This window comes from Ascaphus truei, chromosome 1 (genome assembly GCF_040206685.1).
Source record: "Ascaphus truei isolate aAscTru1 chromosome 1, aAscTru1.hap1, whole genome shotgun sequence".
NCBI lineage: Eukaryota > Metazoa > Chordata > Amphibia > Anura > Ascaphidae > Ascaphus > Ascaphus truei.
Genome location: NC_134483.1, coordinates 149,264,018 through 149,288,079, shown reverse-complemented (window position 1 = coordinate 149,288,079; position 24,062 = coordinate 149,264,018). Strand labels below are relative to the sequence as shown.

Below are 24,062 nucleotides of genomic sequence, written 5' to 3'. Positions count from 1 at the left end.
ACCGGGACATCTGGTCACCCTACTCTTCCACGTTTTGCCTTGACTCAGGTGTAATGTGTAAATAAACACACAGTTCTTACCTTCAGATAGTTGGTCCACTGTCTGCTTGGATACTAAGCTGGATAGAGACTCTACCACAGAGTTTCTTTTCCTGAACCTGTGTCAGTCCATTATGAAAGAAAACATTAATGAGAATAACTTTTAAAGAAATAAAAATCCCCCCACACAATGTACAGTAGGTCCTGACTAGCTTTTCCCCGACATGCTCCCATCCGCTCCACCTCCCCATCAATTTGCCTTTTCTCTTTCTCACCCACCCACTTTCATTCTTCCCTCACCTCTTAGTCCCAGGCTTCTCTATCCCCCAAAGCTCCCCTAACCCGCAGGGGCCCTACCTGTGTTGTGCGGGTCCTAGCACCATGGCAATAGAGGTTGCCTACCCTGGCGGTGATTGCAGAAGTTGGGCCCGACAACTTCTGGTGTGGCCTAACTTCCATGTTAGAACCACCTGGCTGGACGCCTTCCACCAACTGCCACCGGGAAAGGCCCCACATCACAGGTAGGGCCAAGAAGGGGGGGTGAGTTAATGGGGGGGTAGGGGAGGACAACTTGTGGCTGGCCAGATAGAAATCCTTTGGCGGGCCAAATGTGTCCCGCGGGGCCGTATTTTACCCATCTCAGCTATTATGTCCTTTATGTGATCATTTTTAAAACAAGAGTTCTTCATCTTGCAAAAACTAAATTGACTTTATATTTATTACCAATGCCAATTGAAAGAACACCAGCATGCCATAATGAAGATATGATTAAACAAACCTGGGAAAATTAGTTATTCAAACAAAACAAAAAACATTTATAAAAACAACTATAGTTGGTGGCTTCAGACTTGAAATGGCAATATAGAAAAGAAGCGGAGAGGCGCACCGAGAAGCAGTATGATTTATACGTTCTAAGCGAGACGGAGATTCACGGCTCCGGACCTGCACCATCTTTGCACCGCGCTGGTTTCCCAGACCTCCCGGTTCAGCTCACCAGCTATGTAGTTGTAAGTTTATTCGTTCATCATATTTTGATATTGTATTTTACTGAATTGTTTAGCTGCATGTGGGCTTTTCATTATAAATCATACTGCTTCTCAGTGCGCCTCTGCACTTATTTATTCAATGTGAGCTCCTATCCGGGAGCTCACACTTGCAGGAGACTGCGCAGTTCTCCCAAAGCGGATGGCAGCAAGAGCATAGCAGTTTTATTCAATGAACATATTGGGACTGCGCGAGCACGGACTAGCATTTTATAAAAATGTTAATATCTTTAAATAAAAATAAATCGTGGCAGCAGCTTTAGTAAAATGTATTTATTATTTATCAAATATTGCACCCGGGTTGCTCATTATACTAAACTCTGTTATTTAAAGGCATTTGGGTAAAATGATTCCACTTACCTCTGACATGTCTGTAAAGCATCCTTCATTGTACCAATTCCCATTTGGATATCCTGTGGTTCAAATGTCATCGCTGCCTGCATGACTAAAATAGTGCTATATCCAAGAGCATGATACATGCTGTCTTTGGCCCTATAAAAGAAAAACAAGGCATTTACAGTTACAGTATAGTCACATTACGGAGTAGTGACCAAGATGAGAACTGAACAATTACACACTACAACAAATACAATAAAGGAGATGGCTACATACAGTACATTAAATCATAAGACAACGGTTCAATTCTTCAAAATCTATGATGTAAAAAGAAAGCTATTTCCATCAGCTTCTCTCGTGTTCATATTATGTGTAGCCAGGTCCCCTCTGCGTGTGGCTGCCCCGCGACCCCCCCCCCCCCTCGCTTTCTCCGCTGCTGGGGGTCACTCGATAGACCCGCCGGCACTTCTCGAGGGTGGGGGCCAGTTAGAGTTCCGGCGGTCCCCGGCGGCTCTCGAGCAGGGCATCGCCATCTTGTGGTAGATTGCGCATGCAGGACAAGCGCGCGACGGCTGGCCAATAGGGAGAAGGCTCTTGAACGGGACTACAAGTCCCATGAGCCTCGGGAACAGCCCCATGACGCCAGGGAGCCAATAGGGCTGGGGGAGCTCCCTGCTTGCAGGGAATAGATACATTTTGTGCACGCGGGAGAGGGCAGTTAGGACCAGGACTAGTAAGGGATAGGAGGTGCGTGCAGGGGTCTGTGACCCGCTGCATTAGGCCAGCAGCCCCCTAGGCCCCAGATAGGTCCTGAGCCCCTCTGATAGATTGTGGTGTTATAGGGACAGGCCCTAGGTTAGGGACCCTGTCCCATTAGCTGTTTGCTAGTTAGGGACACAGCGGACGCTGCGCTTCCCGCCAAGAGGCTTGGGCTCAAGCCTACGCCATTAAAGAGAGCTGGACTATCTTCAGGGTGGGATCGCCCCTGGCGGATCACCACACGGGTGGATCCTGGATGTTGTGCAGTAACTCGTCTGATCCTTTGAGAAGACTCTTTAAAGCCAGGTGCCGCCGCACCGGGCAGGTATCGTTATAAGTGCACCAACAAAGTACTCACACATAGTGGCAGCGCTGACCACGGGACAAGGGGGTTATACTGTGGACACGGTGTGGGGGTACGTACGCGGTGGTGGGCAAGGGATATACGCTCCTAGCGGGAGTGACTGACACTTGAGACTTTGGTACCGTTACTGAGTGCATATATATATATATATACAGTATATGGTTAATGTGTTGTGTTATTGAGGCTGCATATAGTAAATGGTTATACCTATACTCCAGTGTATGTGATCACTATATGCGGGTCCTGTGTAGGGTACATTCTATACTCCTAGAATCCTGCACAGGTGGAGGCGCTGATCAAGAGACGTTCCAGAGAGCACCCCAGGTTCCCAGCAAGCGGAGGCTCAGGCCCCTGGTGAACCTGCAGGTATACGCACCACACCTGGTAACACATAGGTTTCCACCCACACACTATATCTGTGATTGTGATAGATGGGAATACCCGTTACATATGTATACGGCCTGGGACATAGTGAGTTTTAAGCTCGCTGAGGCGAGCTGAGCCGCGCTGAGCAGATGCACAAAGCCCCTGCATCTGTCATCAGTGCGGCTATAGTTTCTCCCTCCGCATGCGCGCTGATGCGTGCGAAGGCTGAGAAACTTTGCCGAGACAGGCAGGTTTCAAATTTGCCGCTCGGGGAAGCGTGATCACGTGACCGCTCACATCCAATGGGAGCGAGGGACTAGCCTCGTCTCCCGCTCCGCCTCCTGGCACGCCTCCGCTCCGCCTCTGCTCCGCCCCCGCCCCGTTCCCTGAGCGCGCTCACTGCCTCGCCTGCAAGGACAGGAAAAAGCAGCATTTTGGAGCAGGCGAGGCAGAGCAGGAGCGCGGCTCAGCGCTGTTTGCTCCTCTATGTCCCAGGCCTAATGTGTTCAAAGGTAGGAAGTAAAAATCTTATTAAGGAAGCTTTATAGCCATCCAAGATGTTATCCCCATTATCCAGTTTTATGCTTTCTTTTGCTCCCCAAACATGATAGATTGTAGAATGTAAGGAATACCACAGAGGGGGGAGATGTTCAGTGTGACATGCAGAAATATGGTTCATCTGTGTTTTCTGCAACCACATTCTGTACATAAAATATAGTAGTTAATTTGCTGAATTTTTGTAAGGGATGAGCATAAGGAAACAAATTCTAAGTAACAGTGAATGTTTTGCTTATATTCCAACAGCTTTAGGAAATAAATATTAATTGATACAGATAAATGGAAAATCTTCAATGTTAACCTATAGAATTGTTCAACGTATCAGCTCTTTCATCAAATACAGTAGCTAACCAACATTTCCTTACTCTCACGAGCTTGCCTCTGGAAGTTACAATTAGGACAGACTTTGTAGAAACAGCCCTGGGCTTTGTCTAATGCAATATTAAATATAGATGGAATTCATGAAACAGAGAGGTGAAGCAAGACAGTTATTTTGACGGACAGGAACCCCAAAAGCCACCCATACTAATTCATTGGAGGAAATTGATAACATCTTCTGTACTTATTATAAAGAAAAAAAAATATGCATTTGAAATAAAAATGTTGCTTATGAAATTAGTTAGAATCTAATATTTGTAATACAGGTAGTTTAGTTGGAACTACAGATTCAGTGTATTTTGGCTACAACCAGAAAGTAAGAAATGCATTTGTTGAAGCAAACGTCTCTGTGCTTTGTAGAAAACAAGAATCTGAGCCCGAGGCCTATGTGTCATGGGAGACCTGGTTATTTACACCTTTTTATCAGGATCATTCATTAAGCAAAACAAGGTAATGAAATAAATTGTAATTTATTTGGCATAAATTTGCTTACACACAATGGAACACAAAATACAGACAAAAAGACACACTTACTGGGGGTCTGGGGTCGAAAACTAGACTTTACTAAGTGCAGGGCACTCTAAATAAGATTTTTACCCTGATTGGGACTTAGCCCGGAATCTCCTGTAACTCAAAATCGGCATAAAATCCCAGCTACGACCGCTACGTTCGTTTCTGAGAACTTGGTCCCAAAAAGCTGGATAGACTCTGGTGGGCAGACTTTTCAGGCATGAAATCGAAGCCGGTTGCTCTGCTATTCACACAGAAACAACAGAAACAGCCTGCCGCGCTCTTACTACTGGGGACTCCAAATCTGATTGGCTCACAGGTTCTTGTACTACTTTCAATTTCATTCACAAAACTAAGCAGCCAATCAACGTGTGGGAACTTTCCCAAGCAGCCAATCCGGCTAGAAAAGCCGGGTCAGCGGGAAATCCGAAATAGTCAAGAGACATACTCAAGCCTGCCAACTCTCTACCTGGCTATCTCAATGCCACCCGCTGGGGCAGGCTCCACCAGATCTGTCAGTACAACTGGCATCCCGGATGACTGCCATTGATCTCTGGACCTGGTACTCCGACTTTCCCCGCTGACCAAATGCTTTTCACACCTCTGGGCATCCTCTGGCTGTTTTGAACTCCGATGTACAACAGACCTACCGGCGCCTATGGGTTTGCACGGGCAGTCTGTTTGGACATCGCTTCCGAATGTAAAAAAGCATATTACATTATATTAAAGTATCTTTTAAACACACTTCTAAGTCTTGTTGGACAGGAACAGAAATTTTTTTTGTTTTATTTCTATCTGTTTTATTCCCCACACATTTCCCTTGGACTCACCCCCCCCCCCCCCACAACCTTATATACAGTTGGGGCACTCGTGAACCCTATACTAGTTGTGGGTCACCTTGGCACTAGCTGGGGTACCGCCCTTAACTGAGGTATTCCCTCAGCTACAGGAATACAAGTTTATCCCTGTGCCTCATTGTCTTTTCTGGGCTGTGCTGAAGCAGGGTACCCTAGTGGTGAGTTACGCATGCGTTTTCAAGGGGATGTATTGCCGGGACAATGTGCCTACATGTATCCGAGAATCAGGCATGATTATAGGGGAACCGACAACTCCGGACCCCAACCTCCTAGGCACATTCTGTCAATAGTTCCTCCGCAAAACCTCCCTTGAAACTCATACCCTAGCAATCCCTGTTTGATTGCTTGCCTGGAACAGGAAAAACACAAACAATGCTTTAATTACAGACAGTACATTGGAATGGTACAATGTTACTGGGCCCAACAGCTAACTCTGGGAGCAGGGGTATACGCTATACACGGAGCAGGGGTAACCAAAATGGGCTTGACCTCTATTGTATAGCCTGGTCTCCCCCTCCCGTCACACTCTGTAATTTACTTACCCAGCTTCAGTCCACGGGTCTCTATGGCAACGCGGCGTAATTTGACGCCCGTTGTCATGGAGACGTGGCGGGTCACGTGGCGTGACGTCACGTGAGCCCGCTGCGTCATTTGACGCTGCAAGGGGCGCGACACCGGAGGAAAGCAGGCAGGGGGGTGCAGCTCAGGAAGTTTGCACACCCCTGCTGTAGAGATTTAAAATATCTGAATACAGCTATTTCTATTCTGGAGAATCAAAGTAATTTGTAACCTATTATCTCTAAGTTCCAGTTAAGAATGAACCTCCTTCACTGGTACTCTGTAGTCAAACATCCAATCCAATTCGTAAAGTTTAAGACATAATAGTTCCCAAAATGTCCTGGAACTCAAAACTCGGCATGAAGTTCCTGACGCCACCGATGTATCTGCTTAGGAGCTGCCGAAATCCATTAACCGGGAGATAGTACCAAACGTCCTGGTACTCCTTTCGGCTCTTTTGATCAAAATATCCCACATAAAACTTACACACAAGAAGTTTCACGTTTCTAGGGCAAAGGGAACATGTCAACAGGAAAATAAGGGGGTCACTTTATTTTTCACATATATAATCCCTGGTCCGTGCTAGGTAGTGGCCAGGGACCCCACGGTTTAAGGGGTAAGCAGACGGGTTTAAACCTTTATTGTGTAGCTTGGTTACTCCCTCCCGTCAGAAAGCACTTTATAAAAAGTTAAAAATAAATAAATTGAATGTAAATGTCATGGTAGACCAGTACTTTTAACACCTTAATACCCGAATCCTTTGATTGAGCAAAGCGAAGAGGTAAACTAAATTGTGATTTATTTACAGAATGAACACACACACGTTTACAATTACACTCAAAATACACTTACGGGAATGGGGTAAAACGAAATATCTTGTTCCCAAAACGAAATGTTGCAAAACAAAGTCTCTAGGAACAATTTCCCAGGAGCGGGAGTTGCTCGCGAAAAGAGCCTGAAACAGTCCTCGGTCAGCAGCACAACTTGCCACTGCTGTTTACTCTGCCAGCGCTGCTTCTTTCGTTCTGTTCCTGTAGTACTGGATCTTTGAACCTTAGTTCTTACGAACTCTTGAAGCTTAGCTGAATCTTTGTTACGATGTTACGAATCTCTTACAGCATGATGAATCTTAGGTGAATCTGTTACAGCATGATGACTCTCTTCCTGATGGGCTGCACGGGTTCTTATAGGGTTAACATAATTATATACATAACTAGTGCAGCCTCTCTCTCCGTGGGAATATTTCCGTCCCACTATCACGGAGTTGCCAATACTTTTTAAACCTGGCAGAGGGGGCTTCTCATTCTGCTCTGGGCACGTGCAAACTTTGCCCCTTAGCATATGAGACCCTGCCCCTCTTACCTGGTGCCGCTCAGTCTGGGCAGGGTGACATCTTGCCAGGGTGGCTTATTGAAGTTCTCTTCCCCTGCCAAGCAAGCTAACAAATGGTTTAACACCTCCATATCCTGGATTGCCTTTGAAGCTTAGAGGGTGGAGTAGCCACTCTGTCTCCCATGCAAATGGATTTTTACCCCTACTGAACTGTAACTTAAAAACATATAACTCTCGCCATCTTATTCCTGGTGAGAGATGTACTGAATGTTCTGGGGTTTGTGGGCATATACCGGTGTACCGTGAATGTGATTAATTCCGCTGCCCAGTCTTACTATTCTGGTCTGTGCTGAAGCAGGGAGATTTGGCGGTGAGCTGCAAACTGCTTTCTAGGGAGAGAACGCGATCCGGGGATCCAATGAGGAGCACAGCTGTATAGAAGAGACGGGGGCTAGACACCAGTATAATCCATTAAAAAACTTTTATTCCATGGCGAGTGAGGGGTACAAAAAAGCACTCTGACGCGTTTCGGGATACTATCCCTTTGTCAAAGAGTATGCTCGCGTCTGTCCGTTCTCCCGACCTTATGCACGATCACCCGCCCCCAACAGTGACGTCACGCAGGAGGAATTGGCACGAAAACCTCCATGGATGAATCTGATTGGATGGGGATATCCACCAATAGACCGCCAGGAGAGGTATCTGCCTCCTGTCAGTGCGGGGGATCGCGGGAACAGGGCAGGAGTCGGACAGAGAAACAACATTACCAAAAAAGTGACACATTAGTGTAAAGACATAAAATAGAATGAAATGGTTAAAAACACGAACCGAATCTTGTTATAACAATGGAAGAATATACATATCTATTAATATGAAGATATATATCTAGGTAATGACAAATGAGCATATGTAGATGGAGTGGATATAATTGATAAAGAAAGGTATACAAGGTACACCAAACGCACTCTGTGAGACATGTTTTCAGCAATCAATATATCTTTTTGTATGGGCTACATATCTGAAAAATAATAATAAATATAAAAATAAAAATGAAAATAAAAATGAACAATGAAAGAATAAGTAAATAGATAAACAAATAAACCAATATATGAGTGAAAAGTGTACATAGTATGAAAATAAAAGGGGGGGGGGAAGAAAAAGAAAGAAAAGAAAGAGAGAAAAATAAAAAAGAGAAAAACAAAAGAAAACAAAAAAGAAAAAAAGAAGAAATCAATAATCACAGAGCAAAAATAGTGTATAAGGCATAACATGTATAAACAAATACAATTGATAAATGGCAAATGATCTTCATAAGAAATGTTTAAGTTCCCAGTCCAGATTCATGCCCTTGGGTACCAAGGTCCCAAGGGCATAAATCCAGTACATTTCTCTGCGATTTAAGAGGGCTACTCTGTCTCCCCCTCTGATGTTAGTATGAATATGTTCGATTGCGCTGAATGTAAAAGTACTCAATGAGCCCAGAGGACAATGCATGAAATGGCGTGCCACTGGGAATCTCTCATCCTTGTTTTTAATACTTCTAACATGTTCGCTCACCCTCTCTCTGAGAGTTCGGATAGTTCTCCCAACATATCCGCTACCGCAGGCACATCTCAATACATAAACCACGTACTTGGTGTTACAAGTCATAAAGGAGCGTAGCTTATACTTCTGATGAGAATGAACATCTCTAACATGTTTAATAGAATTCGCATACCTGCACAATCTACAGTTTCCACAACTAAAGAAGCCTATTGTTTTAATAGTATTAGTGTCAATCTTAGAACAGAATAAACTGGGTGAAATTTGGCTACCAATAGTCCTCGCCTTCCTGAACACCATCTTGGGATTTTGTTTCGTGCAAGTATCCAAATTTCTGTCCAATTTTAAAACATCCCAATGTTTATACAGAACGGCTCTAATTTGTTGAGCTTGTTTAGAAAATGTTGTAATAAACAATGGTATATCCTCTTTAAGTCTATTTTGGGAACATGATTTATCTTTTATAGACCTGTCTTTCTTCAATTTAGTTTTATCCAATAGCTGTATTCTGTCCGTATGTAAAGCTTGTTCAAAAGCCGCCGTAATGTCTCCATCACTATAACCTCTATCCTTGAATCTAATTGACAATTGTTTAGCTTGAGATAGGAAGGCCTGATCAGTAGAGCAGACCTTTCTTAATCTCAAGAACTGTCGTCTCGGGATGCCTCTTAATAGGGGTCTAGGATGGGCGCTATTGGCTCTGAGCATAGAGTTTCGGGAGTTCTCCTTCCTATATATATCTGTCTAAATCTTCAGATTGACATCAATGTAGAGATGTACGTCTAGGTAGTCCATTTGAGTGTCATGAAATTTATGAGTAAATTTTAAATTGTAACTATTAGTGTTCAGATGTTCGAAAAATGCATGTAAAGTAGGTATATCCTCGCACCAAATTAAAATTAAATCATCTATATAACGTCGATAAAAAACAATATAATCTCTGAAAGGGTTTGTATCACCATAAATGTGTGTAGCTTCCCAGAAACCCATAAAGAGGTTAGCATATGAGCAAGAGCCAATAGCGCCCATCCTAGACCCCTATTAAGAGGCATCCCGAGAGGACAGTTCTTGAGATTAAGAAAGGTCTGCTCTACTGATCAGCCCTTCCTATCTCAAGCTAAACAATTGTCAATTAGATTCAAGGAGAGAGGTTATAGTGATGGAGACATTACGGCGGCTTTTGAACAAGCTTTACATACGGACAGAATACAGCTATTGGATAAAACTAAATTGAAGAAAGACAGGTCTATAAAAGATAAATCATGTTCCCAAAATAGACATAGAGGATATACCATTGTTTATTACAACATTTTCTAAACAAGCTCAACAAATTAGAGACATTCTGTATAAACATTGGGATGTTTTAAAATTGGACAGAAATTTGGATACTTGCACGAAACAAAATCCCAAGATGGTGTTCAGGAAGGCGAGGACTATTGGTAGCCAAATTTCACCCAGTTTATTCTGTTGTGCAGGTATGCGAATTCTATTAAACATATTAGAGATGTTCATTCTCATTAGAAGTATAAGCTAAGCTCCTTTATGACTTGTAACACCAAGTACGTGGTTTATGTATTGAGATGTGCCTGCGGTAGCGGATATGTTGGGAGAACTATCTGAACTCTCAGAGAGAGGGTGAGCGAACATGTTAGAAGTATTAAAAACAAGGATGAGAGATTCCCAGTGGCACGCCATTTCATGCATTGTCCTCTGGGCTCATTGAGTACTTTTACATTCAGCGCAGAGAAATCGCAGAGAAATGTACTGGATTTATGCCCTTGGGACCTTGGTACCCAAGGGCATGAATCTGGACTGGGAACTTAAACATTTCTTATGAAGATCATTTGCCATTTATCAATTGTATTTGTTTATACATGTTATGCCTTATACACTATTTTTGCTCTGCGATTATTGATTTCTTCTTTTTTTCTTTTGTTTTCTTTTGTTTTTCTCTTTTTTGTTTTTCTCTTTCTTTTCTTTCTTTTTCTCCCCCCCCCCTTTTATTTTCATACTATGTACACTTTTCACTCATATATTGGTTTATTTGTTTATCTATTTACTTATTCTTTAATTGTTCATTTTTATTTTCATTTTTATATTTATTATTATTTTTCAGATATGTAGCCCATACAAAAAGGATATATTGATTGCTGAAAACATGTCTCACAGAGTGCGTTTGGTGTACCTTGTATACCTTTCTTTATCAATTATATTCACTCCATCTACATATGCTCATTTGTCATTACCTAGATATATATCTTCATATTAATAGATATGTATATTCTTCCATTGTTATAACAAGATTCGGTTCATGTTTTTAACCATTTCATTCTATTTTGTCTTTACACTAATGTGTCACTTTTTTTGGTAATGTTGTTTCTCTGTCCGACTCCTGCCCTGTTCCCGCGATCCCCCGCACTGACAGGAGGCAGATACCTCTCCTGGCGGTCTATTGGTGGATATCCCCATCCAATCAGATTCATCCATGGAGGTTTTCGCGCCAATTCCTCCTGCGTGACGTTACTGTTGGGGGTGGGTGATAGTGGATAAGGTCGGGAGAACGGACAGGCGCGAGCATACTCTTTGACAAAGGGATAGTATCCCGAAACGCGTAAGAGTGCTTTTTGTACCCCTCACTCACCATGGAATAAAAGTTTTTTAATGGATTATACTGGTGTCTAGCCCCCGTCTCTTCTATACAGCTGTGCTCCGCATTGGATCCCTGGATTGCGTTCTCTCTGATCATCACTGGCGTGATGCACGCACCCAGTTGAGCTGCAGTCTATGTGAGTACTCCCACTTTTATATTGACAAGTGTTTGACCATTTTTAATGTGCTACTCCAGGATGTTTGTCCCAGTGTTATTGTAGACATGACCATGATTTATTTTCAGAGGTCTGTATTTATCACAGGGACTATCATACTTTCCGTATAGGAGACTTATGCACTGGTCTTATGAGTCTCACTCAGCTTTAATCAGAGCTCTACTACATCTCAAATGATTATTTACATCTGAACTTTATATACCGTCGTCCAATAATCCTCTGAGCCCCGAACACTGGGATTCGTTCCCGTTTTTCTCTGCTTTCTAGGGAGGATTTTATCCAGTGGTCTGTGTTCCTCATGTCCTCAGGAATCTGGGCGGATTCCTGAGCACATGTTTCGGGGTAACCCGCAACACTGGCCCCTTCTACCCAATCACACCCTGACAAAATTTTACCGTAAAATCACCCCTGAAACTCACGCCCTGCACATCCCCGCTGGTTGATACTCCTGGAACAGTAAAAATATACATACATCTTTATTACAAATGCAGTTACATGCCATGATTGGGTTGAAGAGCTGACAATCACAATTCCCCCATATGGCTATGGGGCACCCAGCTGGGCATAATACCTTTGTTATTGGCCTGGATACCCCTTCACCGTCACAGTAAAGTTCTTACCATGGATGCAGTAATTCCAAAGCTTCTGAAAATTTGTTGTTTAGAAATAAGTTCAGAGCCATAGTGCATTCTTCCAGGGCACACTTTAGGTCCATTTTGGATGCCCTAACCAAGAAGAAGAGAAAATACATTTAACGGTCTACAGGTTAAACATTTACTGATACTAATAAAAGATGGAAGAAAAGAATGGCAAAATTAACAGTGCAAGGCCTAAATGTAAAAAAAAGTAAATATGCATACAACCCCACATACAATTTATTCTTGTGTAAATTATGATGAGGGACAAAATGAAAAGGTTAAAAGCACAACCAGAAAGCACAATTGAAAAAAAACAAACAAAAAAAAAACCACACGTACATCGTAATATATTGTATAACATGGTTAGTCAACTCTGCCTGTCTCTTCCCCCTTGTCATTATAAGTCATAAGTAGTCTAGGCTGTGACAGGTCACCATGTGGGCTTATGACCCCTCACCCCCATGCTCTTCTCTGAGTGACAGAAGTGTGGTGGTGACTCATGGCCTGTGCATAGACTATCAGGTATAGTTACAGACCTTGAGCCCTCACCTTCTGGTTCCTCAGAGAGGCTTTGCCAAATTTAGGCAGTCTGTTCTCCTCCTTCTTTAGGAGAGGGAGTGGGAGCTTCTCCTCCCGGCTGGGAGTGAGAAAGGTCAGGCAGCCCGCATCACGGGAGACCTAAAGCTAGACGTCAGGGGGTGGAGCATCCAGCAGCCAATCACTACATATGCCTGCACATTCGAGGAGAGCGCTACTCTTTGACAAAGTGCCCGTCGGCACGAAACGCGTCAGAGCGTTCTCCTCGAGGTACCTGCAGTTGTTTTTATGGATTGCAGACTTCAATAAATAATTTTTAAGTGACCCAGCGGTATCGGCTTCTCCTTGGCACCTGTGTGAATGCAGTGCACGGCTACGTCCTCCTAGATGGGAGAAACTCTACCGTACATTTTATTCTACACTTCATGATTACTAAAGAGCGAGCCTTAGTTTGTAATCTATGACTACCCAACTGTCCATTAAAATAGTCTCTTTAAATGTAATGGGACTAAATTAAAATAATAAAAAGGAGACTAGCTCAGAGAATTTAAAAAGATGCAGGCAGATATTTTATTCCTTCAGGAAACTCATTTTAATAATCAGGATCCCCCTACTACTTTCCGAGGTACTAACCCACTAGCTTACTATTCCTCCTTTTCCACAAAAAAAGGGAGGAGTAGCCATCTTGTTAAAACATGATACAACATGGTAGATTTATAATGGTGAGAGGTCTTCTGGCAGGGGTTAGACTAACTCTAGTTAATGTATATGCTCCAAACGATCAACAAATTGATTTCCTGAAATCAACTCTAGAAGAAATTGGGGGCTCCTCTTCATGAGTATAATTTTAGGAGGAGATTTCAATATGATTTTAAACCCCTAGTTGGTCCTCGTCCTTTTCACCACGGCATAAGATAACGAATTAAGTATTTAACAAAGCAAAATACTTTTGTCAGTTTCTTAAAGACTTCTCCCTTGATGACGCTTGGTGCAGGAAGAACAAGAAACAAAAGGGACTATACATTTTATTCCCCCTCCCCCCCCCCCCCACACACGATATATACACAAGAATTGATTATATATTTCTCTCGGTGAATCTTTTGGATCGTGTCGCCCACACAAATATAGGCCCTATAACATCTAGTCTGGAACTGGTCTGATCACGCTCCAGTCGAGCTGGTCATGAAGCCCCCTTTTATCAGGCCTAGGGTGTTTCAGTGGCGTCTTAATGAGTCGCTCTTGAACCAGACAGGGATTGAAGAACAGATTGGGAATATTCTGGTATTTTATTTCAAATGAAATAAAGGATCAGTCGAAAGTCCGTCTATTTTCTGGGACGCCCATAAAGCTTCAACTAGAGGTCAATTTATTTCATTAGCCTCATATAGGAAAAAGGCAAAAAATCTCAAACAGGGTAAACATACAGCTAAAATAATTGTACTAGAACAGGAACATAAAATCACGCCCTTGCAGGAAAACAAATAAGCTGCTTTGCCAGGCCAGAGAGGAATTACATAAATTAAGATTGGAGGACACAGAGAAAGCACTAAAATTGACCCATCAGACATATTATGATAAAGGCAATAAAGCAAACTAAGAGGTGTTACAACTAAATTGCAAGTTTCAGCAATAAGGAGTAACGGGGAAATTACATACAATCCTTTTCAAATTGCTGAGGAATTCACTAAATATAATAATTTGTATAATCTTGATTTATCAGACCCCAACTTTAATAAAACATCCAAACACTGTAGCTATCTACAGGCATGCAAACTCCCAAAGCCATCTGCGGAGGAATCTGCAGGTCTTAACGCCAAAATAAATATTACAGAATTAAAAGAGGCTATTAAAGGTCTGAAAGTCTCAAAAGCCCCAGGCCCGGATGGTTTTTCAAATTTATATTATACAAAATATTTGGGAATTTTTGCACCATTTCTTTTGGATATGTTTAATAGTTTTCTACCGGGTACCCAGATTCCTTCGCCAATGTCAAAAGCAAATTTAGTTGTGATACCTAAAGATGGAAAAGATCCCATGAGTTGCGCATGTTATAGGCCAATCTCACTCCTCAACATAGATCTAAAAATATATAGTAACATTTTGGCAAATAGATTAAACCCAATTTTGCCCTGTCTAATTCATAATGACCAGGTAGGTTTTATAACTAAGCGTCACGCCTCAGACAACACGCGTAAGATTAACAATATAACCGATTATGTGCAGTTCTCCAAACCTAAAGCGATGCTACTGAGTTTAGACGCCGAAAAGGCGTTTGATAGACTTAAATTGGACTTTTAAGAAAGAACTATGCTGGGGTTCGGCTTCCCCCCACTCTGAAAATGACTGGGGGGGAGCTAAATCAAATTAAGATCAGTAATGGTACCAGGCAGGATTGCCCACTCTCCCCTCTACTTTTTGCATTGACAGCATTGATTGCTTGCAATCAGAATCAGGGAAAACTCCAATATTCAAGGAATTAAGATCGCTCAGGAAAATCTTAAATGATATCTATTTGCTGACGATATTTTTTTTAACAATCTCCAATCCTCTGACGTCTCTTCCCAATCTACAAGATGAGCTCTCTAGGTTTAGTATGTGCTCAGGCTATAAAATAAATTCGGCCAAGTCAGAAGCTCTAAATCTAATTATCGGATACTGACGTAAAACTAATTAAATTAAATTCCAATTATCACTGGAACAATGTAAAACTGAAATATCTAGGGATTTTTCTTACAAAAAACTATAATTCTCTCTATAAATATAATTACCCAGAGCTTTTCACTAGACTAAAATGGGATCTTTTACTCTGGAATGGTCATCACATTTCTTGGATCAGTTAAGATGAATATCGGGGTGGTTCTCTAGGATGTATGATGAATGGAAAGTCAGGTAAGTCAGAGATGTGGGAGATATGCTTCTAAACAGCAAAATATTAAATTTTCAGGATTTCTCCCAGTGTTACTCTTTCACGATTTTTACAGGTCTCCCATTACCTTAGGCAATTGACCCCAGGCGGGTCCTTCCCAGAATGCACTGTATTTGAACAATTATGTAGAAAAAGAAGCTATCAGTGGGGTCTTATCTCAGCACTATACCAAATTCTTATCTCTTGGGAATATAAGGCCCCCTACACACAGCTAAATGGACAAATGGACCCAAGATTTCCAGGTAGAGATTCCTTGGGAAGACTGGCAAGCTATATGGGTCAATGTAACTAACACGTCACTATGCACAATCTCTAAAGATAATATTTACAAGGTTATGTTTAGGTGGTACTTAACACCCCAGAGGTTGAAGCAGATCTACCCTGAGTCCACAAATCTTTGTTGGAGGGGCGGTAGTGGTATCGGAGATATGGCCCATAATACAGAGATTCTGGGGAATAGTGCAAAATTTGGTGCGATAAATTTTTGGGATAAGAATACCCCTAGATCCAATGACAACGGTTCTTGGTAAACCACTAGATAATTTAAACGAAATAAATCTAAATTGTTGGTGAATATTCTGACCGCGGAAAGATGCACAATCACTGGGGCCTGGAAAAAGCTCCAGCCCCCATACGGGAAAGAGATTATTTCGAGAGTGAATGAGGTTCTATCTATGGAAAGACTTACAGGTTCTGTTAGACATAATTTAAGAAAATTCCATAAAGTCTGGGAGCCCTCTACACTAGGGGAAATAGGTGGATTTTTGACCCACAGCAGAATGTTGATTATATTTTCTCTCTGACTGCTGGTGTTTGTGTAATATGTGGACCTAGGATGTATGGTGTGGCTTCTGTTATGAAATGTTGTATTTTTGGAACCAATTGTTAAGTGGTGGAACCCACTCCCCCCTCCCCTTTTCTCTTTCTGTATCCCTTTCCCTATGTTTTTCTCAAAATCTAAATAAAAAATAAATGACAAAAAAAAAAAAAAAAAACTTATACAAGAAGTTTCACGTTTCTAGGGCAAAGGGAACATTAAAAAAATTAAGTGACTCATGCTTTTTTTACATGTATGATCCCTGGCCCCTGTCTTATGGTGCTAGTTAGCTACCTCACAGTCTCAGGGGTAACCAGATGGGCTTACCCTTTATTGTATGGCCTGGTTACTCCCTCCCATCACAGGAGGGAAATACAAACTTGCCAAAGGGAGCAGAGACTACCATAAGGACTCTGCCTCTCCCGGCTGACAGGATCTCCCCTGCGAATCTGCTTTGGCTGGAGAGACAACCATTTGCTCTTCCTTTTTGGCAGATCTCCAACGCTTGACACTTTATTCTTTGTCTCCTGCACCCCTCCTCCCCTAGCAGCAGTCGCCATTTTCTCTGGAAATGCAGGCAGCACAAAGGGTTTCTCTGCCCTGCATGTCAAGAGACTTTGGCTCTGCTTACTTATTGTTTGCACAAAAAAAATGTTTATACTTGCAATACATTCATACATATTGGAATAGAGAGTACACTTTTGCATAGGATGCAAAGGGCTACCGGGTATGTAATAACCGGATAGTTCAGGTGTCTGATGTATAGATGAGCCCCAGGGAACGAAGGACGGGGGCGTGGGATCATGCTTAACCTTCATTTTACTGGTCCCGGGGTCCCTTTTCCTTCACACTCACACCGTAGTGGATGAAGGTCCTCATCTTCAGGACTGTAGCCACTTGGAAACTAATAAAAAAAGGGTTGATGCCCAAGCATAAAAAAAAAAAAAAAAAAAAAAAAATATCCAATGCTCAATGGCCTAAATAGCAAAAAAAACCAGTAATCCAAGGTCATCTGTGGCCTGCAACAGGGGATTCATAACTTGACCCAAAGTCCTGGATCCTCTGTTGATCGAAGACTCTTTATCACGGGAGAACAGGCATTTACACCTTTATACCGGGATCATATCCCTGAGCAAAACCAAAAATAGTAAAACAAATTATTTATTCCATTGAAACAGACGTACACACAGTGGATTACACAATACAAGAGAAATGCACACTTACTGGGGGTCTGGGGAAAAAACTAGAGTTTCCTAGCTTCTACAGTTGATAAAACAAAGTTTGTAGTTGACTAGGACTTGGCCCGAAATGTTCTGGAACTCAAATCGGCATGAAGTTCCTGAAGCCACCGCTGTATCCGCTCCGGAGACACCGAAATCCCTTGACCGGGAGATCGCACCAAAATGTCCTGGTACTCTTTAAGGCTTGTAGTTTCCATCCGCGACCGCTATGTTCTCTTCTCAGAACTTGGCCCCGAAAAGTGGGACTTAGAAAATTTCTCGTCTTGAAATTTCTGAAGCCGGCTCGTGTCTATTTCTCCAAGAGCATCTTTTGGTGATTTCAAATTTGACGCTGTCTTGGCGCTCAAAATCTTAGAGAATCCCAACACCAGATTGGCTGCAGGATTTCTTATAGTATTTTGGAGTTCATTCACAAAATACTACAGCCAATCCCAGCATGGGAACTTTCCAACCAGCCAATCAAATGGCTGCCAGTCTTCTGAAGCCGTGCAAGCTGATCTTCTGAATGGAACAATGGCATGCGTGAGTTTGCCACCTTAGACACTTGTTACGTAGAAGCCACCCGCGGGGCTAGGTGCCTCCAGCTTTGGGAAGGCGAATACTAGCCGGAACAGCTTGCATTGATCATAGGACGTGGGTACTTCACCTAGCCACCCTGCCCAAATGTTCTTCGGACCTCTGGCAGCATTGGTGGCTTTCAAGTCCGGACCTCGAGTAGACACAGTGGGACCACAGTTTGGTAGCCACCTGGCTAACTCAGAATACCGTCTTTGAAAGTCCCAGCTTATTTTACAATGCACAAGCATAATACATTTTAAACATACCTGTTTAATAAAATATACTTTACACTTTTATTCCGTCTAAGTCTTTTGTTTATGGAGGGGTAGAATGGGACCCTTTACTTTTATTCTCAATAGCCATATCCCTCACACACTGCAAACCTGACATAGGCCCGTAATATAGTGTGTGCGGCCATGCGCGCATGAATATGCGAACCCGCGTGCACGTGTCGCACTTTTTGTGTGTATGCTGTGAGCGACAGTGAGGTACTGTGTGTGTGTGTTAAATAAGCTTATAATAAATAAATACGTTGGTAAATTATTTATTAACATTGTACATATATACTGTAGATTCACACACACACTTCAGCGATGCGCAAAATCTTTATTTTTCCTGTCTTCCCCCCTGTCGGCCGGCTCCACGCTCACTGCCTTGCGCGCGCGCGGGGTCCTATTATAGGAAGGCTGACTATCCACAGCCAACTATAACTGCCACGCACGGCGCAGCAAGTGCACCCTCTATAGAACAGCCCTTAGACTTTAAAACCCTCATAGCCATCTGGGTTATTAAATATTTATGATACAAAACATTTCCCCCCATATTTCTTCTAAGTTCCAAAGTAAAATGAAAAGACACATGGGTTCATTCTCAGAGCTGTAGCTCCTTCCTTTCCTGATTATAGAACTTAGGTTTCATAAAAACCTTTGCAACCTCATATATGGTTGGAGTATCCCCCAGAACCTCTATACTGGTTCTGGGGATCTGGGCAGATACTGGGGGGACCTCACTAAATTAGGGACCCCTGACTGTACCCAGGATACACATATCCCTACTGCACCGACACACTTTATTCGAGCAAATACCCAGTATGTACCTGGCAGATACCTGGAATGCGCCGCTCCTCACCTCTGACAAGCCCCGTTGCATTTGCCTTCCCAGCCTGGGTTCATGCCTGGCTGACGGGCGGCTGATCTGTTAAATGATAATGATTAGGATTTAATAGGCTGCAATGCTTCGCGTGTCTACCAGATGGCATAAATTCATGAATTGTAATGCAGTGTGTATATATATATATATATATATATATATATATATATATACTGTGCAGTATTGCAGCCAGCGGGAATAAAATGCTTCAATCCCTGCATGGAAAATAACCCAATGCACTCGGGCAGAAAACAGTCACAAACCTCAATACACCCGGGTATACCTGAATTCGTGGGACTAGCCGAGCTCGAATAAAGTGTGTCGCCAGTGTATGCCCCCATTTACCTTTCTGGTCTGTGCTGAAGCAGGGAAACCTGGCGGTGAGTCGCGTAACTGTTTTCAAGAGAGGATTTTGACCAGAGTGACGTGTCTATATGTCCTCAGGAATATGACCTGATTCCAGGATACATTTTTGAGGTACAAGAGAAATTGGGAGAAATGAACCCCCTGCGACGCTAACCAGATATGTCCATGTGAATTGCGTGCAAAGTGTTGCACCTTGAATCTTGATCCCACTCAAAAGACAGCTTAACTAACCCATTCGTATGTCGTCCCACTAAAAGATACACCACTTCATAAGCATGTTCAATAGCCTAACACATAGGTAAATCTTGTATGAACTTCAGGTATGCAAAGGTGTTCTGTGACCAGTGATTTGATTGTAGCAAACAATTGTCTAAAAGTATACCAATGAATTGGTTACTCACTTGTTTGAGCTGTGGTACTCCGGGGGCTGTCGACGTGCTCCTACCAGGTGTATGCAGCATGGAGGAAGAGGTTGAAACGGCGGTGCATCTGCCACGAGAGGGAAAACCTCTGTTTCTCTTGCTACTTTTATGTGCCTAAAATAAATTTTTGTGTACCGTGAACCCAGCAGTCCGGTCTCCATTTTTCAACTTGTGGCAGATGCACCGCCGTTTCAACCTCTTCCTCCATGCTACATTTTTGAGGTAGCCAGCAGCTCTCGACCCCGGCTACCTAGACACAATCTGACAGCACGTTTACCGCAAAACCCCCCTTGAAACTCATAACCTCTCAATCTCTAGTGGTTAGCACTCCTGGAAAGGTAAAACACACATTCTTTGTCATACAATCATATGTATTTCATGTACAACAGACAGGTTTAAGAGCTGACACACTAAAACCCCAAATATGGATCAGAGGTAACCAGCCAGGCTTAATACCTTTATTGATGGCCTGGTTACCCCCTCAATGTCACACTTTTCTTCTGTATTTCCTCTCTTTCTTCCTATCTTTCTCAAAGCCACCTTCTATTTTCTTCTTGAATCTTCATCCCCGGATGTGGCCGCTTTGAACATTTATAGTCTTCTGCAACAGCCTAGGCCATTATAATAAGCCAGGCCCTAGTAGAAAATGTGTTATTGGGACACATGTACTTCAACTAGGGACCTTGCAATAGACCAGAAGTGTTCAAGAAGGTCAAATCCGATGGTGAAGATTCAAGAAGAATACTACTATGAAGATAAAAAAAAAAAAAAAAAAAGAAAGAATTACTTATAAAAGAGCTTTCAATCAACAGCAAATCCAAGGTTTAGGGTCAAGTTGAGGATCCCCCATCGCAGGCCATGGATGGCTTTGGATTGCAAAAGGGCCAATCGGGTTTTGGATTACACTGTTTTTTTTTTTTTTCATTGTTGCTTTTTATGGCCACCAGGTCTTGGATTATATTTTATGGCTTTTTTTCATGGTTGGGCATTGGTCCTTTTTGGATTCGTTTCCAGGGGCTACAGGCCTGAAGATGAGGAGGCTACAGGCCTGAAGGGAGGACCGAAACGTTGGCGGCCTTGTGTTACTGAATACACTTTTTTGATACCATACCTGCAGTGTGCTGTCTCTTTTTGGCTATCAGGATCCCCTGGTCTCCATATGTCTATATACTCTCACAAAATATATATTTTGTGAGAGAAAGAAGTATACAGGCATACCCCGCATTAACGTACGCAATGGGGACCGGAGCATGTATGTAAAGTGAAAATGTACTTAAAGTGAAGCACTACATTTTTCCCACTTTTGATGCACGTACTGTACTGCAATTGTCATCTACGGGCATAACTGATTTAAATAATGCATATTTAAAGGCTCTATAGCCTCCCCGCTTGTGCACAGCTTCAGTACAGGTAGGGAGCCAGTATTGCTGTTCAGGACGTGCTGACAGGCGCATGCGTGAGCTGCTGTTTGCCTATTGAGCGAAATGTACTTACTCGCGAGTGTACTTAAAGTGAGTGTCCTTAAAGCGGGGTATGCCTGTATATATATATATATATGTATGTATGCATGTATATATATATTGTATGTACCTGCATTAATGCCTTGTCAATGCAATGCAGGCTTACAAATGCTTTGGCCCAAGGGTTTAACAAAATACCCTTTTTCATGAGACTATTATTTTATTTTGGCCTAATTGGTATGAGCGCAGGAATCGTTCTTTTTGTTTTGCCAGGAGAAAGCCTCTTCTCTCAAAAAAGAACATGGCAGCATGACTTAAGTTTGCAAAGTTGCATCTGAACAAACCACAAGACTTCTGGAACAATGTCCTTTAGAAAGACGAGACCAAAATGGAGATGTTTGGCCATAATGCACAGCGCCACGTTTAGCGAAAAGAAAACACAGCATATCAGCACAAACACCTCATACCAACTGTCAAGCACTTGGTGGAGGGGTGATGATTTGGGCTTGTGTTTGTAGCCACAGGACCTGGGAACCTTGCAGTCATTGAGTCGACCTGTATACCAAAGTATTCTAGAGTCAAATGTGAGGCCATCTGTCTGACAGCTAAAGCTAGGCCGAAATTGGGTCATTCAACAGGAACAAAAACACAAATGGCGAACAGAATCACCCAGGTCCCTATTGGCACGCACTCATGATGCACAAGTTAATTAACAAGGATACATATCCATTAATTTCAACCAAAATTCCCACTACCCCAATGAGGGTATATCAACAATAACAGACAAACAGTCTTTATAAAAAGAGAAAATAACAAAACTTTAATGTTGACAGATTGTCACGCCGAAACAAGTGTAAGTATGTACAGGCAAGTTAAAAAAGGAATAAAACTGATCAGGTGGAAAGTTAGTAGTGAAAACAATCGGCTTAGTAGCTATATAGTAAGAATCTTAGCCTCACTACAAATCATTCCATATATATATGGTGGTGCGGTAATTACTAATATCTCCAAGCAGAGTGAGGAATTCTCCCGCCACCACTGTCCTGAACACCGTCCCGCTCGCAGGCGCCACAACCGTGATTTCACTGCACCCCGACGTCGTTTCGTGTCCGTAGACGCTTCTTTCACTGCGAGCGGGACGGTGTTCAGGACAGTGGTGGCGGGAGAATTCCTCACTCTGCTTGGAGATACAGTCGTATACCAAACACTACTGACATTGTGGTGCTGCAGCCTTCTGATATTATCAGTTTTGGGGTTGAGTGTTGGGGCATTATCTGACAGAGGCATTCTTAGGCGTATAGCTGCTTATCATTGCACCACTATCTATTGCCTGCACATACAGTGAGTATGTTGTTACACACCACACTCTTTATTATACCTACCACTGCTGCGGCTGCAGCTTACGATATACCACGTGTATTCAGTTTGTAGGGTATATACCTTAGCAGGGTTATATTAGCAATTACCGCACCACCTTATATATATGGAATGATTTGTAGTGAGGCTAAGATTATTACAATATAGCTACTAAGCCGATTGATTTCACTACTAACTTTCCACCTGATACACCTTCCCTCAGGGGATCATTTTTATTCCTTTTTTAACTCACCTATACATACTTACACTTGTTTCGGCGTGACTATCTGTCAACATTAAAGTTTTGTTATTTTCTGTTTTTATACAGACTGTCTGTCTGTTATTGTTGATATACCCTCATTGGGGTAGTGGGTATTTTGGTTGAAATTAATGGATATGTATCCTTGTTAATTAACTTGTGCATCATGAGTGCGTGCCAATAGGGACCTGGGTGATTCTGTTCGCCATTTGTGTTTTTGCTTTATCTCCTCCCTACGCACCTGGAGCCTTATACTTCATTGTTTGGTTTTGGTACTGAGCGATAACTGTATTTTTGTGTGGTCATGCAACAGGACAATGATCCCAAACACACCAGCAAATCTACAACAGAATGGCTGAAAAAGAAAAGAATTATAGTGTTGCAATGGCCCAGTCAACCCGATTTGAAATGCTGTGGCGGAACCATAAGAGAGCTATGCATAAACAAATTCCCACAAACCTCAATGAACTGAAGCAACATTGTAAAGAAGAGTGGGCCAAAATTCCTCCACAACAATGTGAGAGACTGATAAAGTCATACAGAAAACGATTACTTAAAGTTATTGCTGCTAAAGGTGGTTCTACAAGCTATTGAATCATAAGGTATACTTAGTTTTTCACACATGGCTTCTCCATTTTGGCTTTTATTTTTTGTTAAAACATAACACATTGTGATATGTCATGTGTTGTTGTTCGTCTGAGGTTGTATTTACCTAATTTTAAGACCTGCTAAGGAACAGATGATTGTTATTATGTCCTGATATGTAAAACCATGGAATTCAAAGAGGGTGTACTTTCTTTTTCACACCACTGTACGTACAGTATGTAGTATGTATTGCACTCCTGTCGAATACTACACAAGGCCTCT

At 42.4% G+C, this 24,062-nt stretch overlaps 1 protein-coding gene across 2 annotated transcripts in view; it reads right to left on the bottom strand.

The window, feature by feature from the left end:
• TTC39B (tetratricopeptide repeat domain 39B) overlaps positions 1 to 24,062 on the bottom strand; it is a 115,977-nt gene that overhangs the window by 29,105 nt on the left and 62,810 nt on the right. For both annotated transcript variants that reach the window (XM_075595831.1, XM_075595841.1), the window contains 3 exons: positions 12,087 to 12,191; positions 1,442 to 1,573; positions 81 to 157 (listed from right to left, as the gene is read on the bottom strand). In XM_075595831.1, coding sequence (XP_075451946.1) covers positions 81 to 157; positions 1,442 to 1,573; positions 12,087 to 12,191 — 314 coding nt within the window. The remainder of the gene's footprint in view (positions 1 to 80; positions 158 to 1,441; positions 1,574 to 12,086; positions 12,192 to 24,062) is intronic.